The following is a 6251-nucleotide window of genomic DNA, read 5'->3' as shown; positions in this document are numbered from 1 at the left end:
TTTTTTGTGGTACGCGGGCCTCTCACTGTTGTGGCCTCTCCCGTTGCGGAGCACAGGCTCCGGACGCGCAGGCTCAGCGGCCATGGCTCATGAGCCCAGCCGCTCCGCGGCATGTGGGATCTTCCTGGACCGGGGCACGAACCCGTGTCCCCTGCATCGGCAGGCGGACTCTCAACCACTGTGCCACCAGGGAAGCCCCACGCATCGATTTTTAATTGCACATGATGGCAAACACTGTGAAGGAAGATACGGGGCACTCTGACATGATGATACTGGGGAACCTAATGTAAGTAGGGAAGTCACAAAAGCTCCTTTAAGAAGATGAGATTGAAGTGAGACCTGAAGGACGAGTAGGAGGGAGGTAAGGAATGAGAAGAAGCGCACTTCAGGGAGAAGTGATAGCGTGTGTGAAGGCATTTAGCAGCAAGAGAATTGGGTGTTTGAAGAATTACGGGAGAGGCGGGGTGCTAGGAGTGCGGGGAGTGAGGGGCTGGCGGCTGGCAAGGCGAGCAGTGGCAGGTGTGCACAACCTCGACGGGCCCCTTGGGATTTCGTTCTGAGCGCCATGAAAGCTGTCAGCGTGCTGTTTTCACTTGGGTATTTCTGGTAAGAGATCACTGAGGCTGTCGTGTGGGGAATGGACTTGGCTGGCGAGAGGTCACCAGGATGAATGTAGGGAGACCCATTAGAGGTGACAGTGACTCTGTGGTCAAAAGGTGATAGTGGCTTGAACAGCCTCTATCCCCTTTTCCAGTTGCCCAAAAACTAGTTACTGAACAATCAATTTGTAAAAAAAAAAAGTTATTTTCCCCAGTGATCAGTTAGCTGAGTTTTTAATTTTCCAAGTGACTGAGTTATTGAATCTATTAAATCTGTTAAACAAAAGCCTTAAATCAGGTTTAGGACCATTCTCCACAACAATTTTGGCACCAACACCCCAAGGATAGGGAAAGGGATGTATTTAAAGACAGAGGCTCGGCATCTGGAGTGGGAAATAGGAGCTAGACTGACATTCACTCAAGTTGGACTGACAGAGCCACAGGAGGTGGCTGCAGTGAACGAATGTAAATGAATAAGTCAAAGAAATCCTCAGAATTTAGCCTAGTTGGGTTTTCACTGAAGTGCCATTCCACACATTTTTTGAACCTGTAGACCTTACGTAAACATCTACCCATTGAACTGTGAGCTCACAAAGGCTCTTCCTTGCCCTGTTCAGCTCCAAAGAGCCTGCAAGAACTCAGCACAAGGCAGATGGTCACCTGTCCCCAGAGAAAAGAGCTATAGTGACAAAGAATATTCTCAGAATTGAAATACATGAGTTTTCAGACTGAGAGCAACAATCAGGTACCCATCAGAATTAATGAAAAATTAACTTAAAACAAGACACACCATTGTAAAATATCAGAATACCAGGAATAAACAGAAGATCCCAAAACTTTCTAGAAAGAAAAAAAAAGTCACATAACCATGAAATCATAACCTAGAGGAATCTGAAGAAATAGGCATTATAGAAGGTCAGCAGTTTATATCTACAACAATAAACTAAGAAGTAACAATGTGAACAGGTTATGTAGAACAGGTTTCTCAGCCCGTACCATGTACATTGGTAGTGGGGGGGGCCATCCTGTGCATTGCAGGATGGGTAGCAGCATCCCTGGCTTCTACCCACTAGATGCAGCAGCAGCCCCACTCCCAGGCTTGGTAATAAAAAATGTCTCCAGACATTGCCAAATGTCCCCTGGGGGTGGGCAGAATCCTCTCATGTAGGAACTGCTGATTTAGAAAAACAGAGGTAAATGGTAGAAAAACAGCTGAAAGAGTTAGAAGTGAGTGCTTCTGGGGAGTGGAACCTAGAGTAAGGCAGAAGAGTGCTGGCTTTTCCTCCGAGCCTCCCTAGTACTGCTTGGCTTTTTATACTATGGACATGCGTTTCTTTGCTAGAAATAAAAAATTTTTTAATGCAACATTAAAGTTACCATATTATTACATATGAAATAAGGATGCTTTCCCAACTCTTCTTTTGCTAAAATGTTCTTATCCACAACATGACAATGCATTACATGAACTTTCTAGTTATTCCAGATACTTGGCCATCCATACAAAACGATGAGTGAATGACACACATGCTCTCTCCTTAGTGCACACACATGCTCTATCCTTAGTGCATCACTCCAACAGGATGTAAGGGGACAAATCTGATATTAGATTTGGAATGAGAATTTTCGAGAGAAAGGTGAAAAAAGCCCTATGCATTTCCCCTCCACCTAAAGTTAAGGAAGGAAGGAAGGACTGCAAGAGAATCACTTGGAGCACTGGACGTGTGTCCCCTGGAGTTTGTGGGCACTGTTGCCTAATTCTTGCAAGAAAAATAAATCTACAGGCAAAAGGATGTGAACTGCCTATGACAGTAGAATGAAGAGGACCCCTCCTGTGGGCATGGCCTGCACTTGCACAGTTTCTTGGGGTAAAGCCTCAGATAACTGGGTGCCCTGGGAGGTAACCAGGTTTGGCTCATTTGAAAGGTACCTGCCCAAGAAGTCTGCCTGCCTACAGGATGAGCAGCTGCCAGCAGAAATAACCTGGAGGAGGTGTAAGAACTGGAACCTGTAAGGGGCCTAGGTCGGGGTTGGGGGCGGAATTACATCGGCCAGGGAATAGTACAGTGGGAGTTCCTCATTGAAAATGGGTCTTCAGAGAACCCTGAAAACACCCCATTGGAGAAACAGCTGGCATTTGGGCATCAACACCAGATTACAACTACACCAGTCAAGTAAGACTTTCTGCCGTTATGTAATTTGAGAAAGAATAAAGCAGAAAAAAATCCACCCCTGGCAAAGAGGAGATGACAAGGAAAACTGTCTCAGCCTGGGCTCTCTGAACACAAATTATAGGATTCCATGTAAGAGTGGGATGGAAGGGTGGGCTTGTTAAAACACATCTGCTTAAATTAACATGATTTTCAGTTGTTCATCATAGATAAAGAACCAAGAGAAAAACACACATAGCCCTCTGTTTTCTAATGAGCTCCCCATTTCTGTTTGGTTTTTAATCCCACAGGTTTAGCCTTTGCAATGTTGGCAGCTGTGCCTCCGGTGTTTGGCCTGTACTCTTCATTTTACCCCGTTATCATGTATTGTTTTTTTGGAACCTCCAGACACATATCCATAGGTAAACCTTATAGTTGATATTTTAGTACCTTTCCTTTTGGATTTCCAAGCTTTGCAGTGTGCCAGAGAAACAGCATGTTTGTTATTAGGACATCTGCTTAGTAACAACTTTTGTTACTGTATACCCAATAGGTGCTTTTAAAGAATAGACTCCCCCTCAAGATTTCTAGAACTAACAGCTTTCTTATAATCTGGGCATAATACAAAAAGACAATTTTCTTGTGTAAAAAGAGCAATTGTTGAAATCTGTGAAATAAGTGCTTGAGTTCATAATACAATTAGCCTGCATCTGTTTTTTTTTTCCTCTGTTTTATTAGTTATACTGCAAGTTCCTAATTACTATGCATATAATGCATTTTCATCTTATTTTAGGCACTTAATTGTACTTGGTTTCTCTTTAGTGTATTTAGGCTCAGATTTATATGGATTTCATAATAGTGTTGATGCTGCCTGAGGCTGCCACCAGCCAACACACACAAGGTCTCAGCTGTCCGTTGCTGGGTAGTAACACATACCCCCCCAAGTTTAGCAGCTAAAAACAACCACCATTTGATTCTCTCTCACAGTTCCTGTGGGTCAGGATTTGGGAAGGGCTCATCTGGGCAGTTTAGGGTCAGCGTCTCGCAAGCAGTTAAGAGTCAGGTGGGAGCTAGAGCCAGAGCAGCTACAGGAAGGCTGGACTCCCCCTCCCTCTCTTCTTACCTCCCACCCTCACCCACTCTCCACGTGGTCCTGACTGGGGCTTTCTTGCATGTAGGGCTGCAGCACAAGGGAGCAGTACAGCCCTCAGGTGGAAGCCGCATCACCTTTTGTTACCTGGCCTCAGCAGTCACGCAGTATCACTTCTGCTGCGTTCTTTTGATGACTAGCATGTCACAAGTCCACCCAGATTCAAGGAGAGAGGAATTAGACCACCTCTTCATGGGGAAATGTTGGGGTTCTAGAAGTGTGTGTGGGATGGAAGATTTTGTCACAGTGCAGTGTTATTTCAAGGAGGATTTATTGACCTCACCTGTGTCTCCTGGGGTACTGGAAACAACTACATCAGACACACTGAACATAATTTCCCTGATTAACGCTTCCTTATTTCAGGTCCGTTTGCAGTTATTAGCCTGATGATAGGCGGCGTGGCTGTTCGATTAGTACCAGATGATATAGTCATTCCAGGAGGAGTAAACGCAACCAACAGTACGGAGGCAAGGGATGCTTTGAGAGTGAAAGTCGCCATGTCTGTGACCTTACTTTCAGGAATCATTCAGGTAAGACTCACAGATGTGGAAATGGGCTCTCATTTGCTCATTTAATAAATATCTGTTGAGCACACTTGGCTGGTCTACATGGTGGACAGGGTCAGCCAGCAAAACTCCAGAGCTCAGGGTTCATAGCTCAGGAACGCCAGTCCCGCTGCATGCCTTACTTAAATTGATACTGAATAGGAACCAGCTAGCTTCAGTTGGATACTTTAGAGATTCCAAAAGCAAGACTAGCTTGAAGCGGGATGGGTTAGTAATGGGAAGAGGGCCTGGAAGGAACAGAAAGTGACATGACTAAGCCTACCCCCACTTCTGAGGGACAGGGAGAGTACGGGGGTGCCCATTGCTCTGTGGGGCTCCAGGCCCTTCCAAACCTTCCATTGTTTTCTGCATAACCAGTGATTGATTTATTAGCTACTTACTTGCTGCAGGTGCAAGTTTGTAGTGTTAGAAAATGGTCCAGAAAGAACTTTTTAATGTTTTCTGTGGTTTTAACTTCCTGACCTATCATGTGATTTATTTGTTTCTTTGTCATTAAAAAAAAAATAGTTTTGCCTAGGTGTCTGTAGGTTTGGATTTGTGGCCATATATCTCACGGAGCCCCTGGTCCGTGGGTTTACCACTGCGGCAGCTGTGCATGTCTTCACCTCCATGTTAAAATACCTGTTTGGAGTTAAAACAAAGCGGTACAGTGGGATCTTTTCAGTGGTGTATGTAAGTAAGCAACTTCCCGACTTACTGGTACTTGTTTTCCCTTCTTTATTTTTCCCCCTTCTCTTCTTTATCTCTTTTACCTTCAAGGCTCACTTTTCTTATTTCCAAGAATTTCAATAAAATGGAGAAGATTTAGTTATTCTAAGGCTTTTCTGAGAAGAGCACTACAAGGAAAATTAAACCTTAAAAGTCTCATTTCTTTAATATACGATACTATCTACCTCACAAGGAATTTTTTGGTTAGGTCTTTTTAAAATATTTGTTTAGTTATTTGGCTGTGCTGGGTCTTAGTTGCGGCATGCAGGATCTAGTTCCCTGACCAGGGATCCAACCCAGGTCCCCTGCACTGGGAGCGTGGAGTCTTAGCCACTGGACCACCAGGGAAGTCCCTGGTTAGGTCTTTATTTGGTTATTTCACCTCGACTCTAGTTAGCTAAAGAAACAGCTTTTTTCTTAAGACCAAATTAGATTCTCTTTGGGAACTAACAAATAATTTAAAGGCATTATGGAACAATAGATCTCTCTCAAAAACTGCTTACTCAAGCAGGCAAAAAAATAAGTCTGTAAAGGATTTAACTATCACAGTTAACCAGTTTAATCTAAGAAAATATACGTAGATCCTTCTACCTAACTCAGAGAAAATATAAATTATTTGCAAGCACGTAGGTAACAATGGTAATAGCTGATCACGTTGAGAGGTCATGTAAAACTGATCGCAAATTCTAAAAATGCAATGTTGTTTCACATGGTGCAGTAAATTAGCAATCAATAACTAAATATAGCTTTAAAACCCCCATACATTTGGAAACCAAAAACATATTTTTAAATAACCCATGGATAAAGAGGAAGTTATGAAATAATTAAAACCAAATGACAGTGTAAGTACTACATACCAGAACTGAGATGCTGCTAAAGCTCTCCTTGGAATGAGAGATCTATAGCCTTTGTAGGTACTGATGTGTCAGACACTGTGTTAGGCAGAGCAGTGAGTTTACAGTCCAATGGGGAGACAAGTAGTAAACTGCTAATCACATAAATATATAATTAAGTACAAATTGTGTTAAGTGCTATGAAGGAAAAATCAGGCTGCTCTGAAAGTTGAATAGGGAGACCTTTA

At 43.3% G+C, this 6251-nt stretch overlaps 1 protein-coding gene across 3 annotated transcripts in view; it reads left to right on the top strand.

The window, feature by feature from the left end:
- The window catches only part of SLC26A5 (solute carrier family 26 member 5), a 56469-nt gene that overhangs the window by 24099 nt on the left and 26119 nt on the right, over positions 1-6251 (top strand). For 2 of the 3 annotated variants that reach the window (XM_028490154.2, XM_024115967.3), the window contains exons 5-7: positions 3058-3168; positions 4260-4426; positions 4970-5134. In XM_028490154.2, coding sequence (XP_028345955.1) covers positions 3058-3168; positions 4260-4426; positions 4970-5134 — 443 coding nt within the window. The remainder of the gene's footprint in view (positions 1-3057; positions 3169-4259; positions 4427-4969; positions 5135-6251) is intronic. The other variant, XM_028490155.2, reaches the window with a different exon arrangement.

The sequence above is a fragment of the Physeter macrocephalus genome, chromosome 5, assembly GCF_002837175.3.
Source record: "Physeter macrocephalus isolate SW-GA chromosome 5, ASM283717v5, whole genome shotgun sequence".
In the NCBI taxonomy this organism is placed as follows: domain Eukaryota; kingdom Metazoa; phylum Chordata; class Mammalia; order Artiodactyla; family Physeteridae; genus Physeter; species Physeter macrocephalus.
This window is presented reverse-complemented; position numbering and strand designations above follow the sequence as displayed.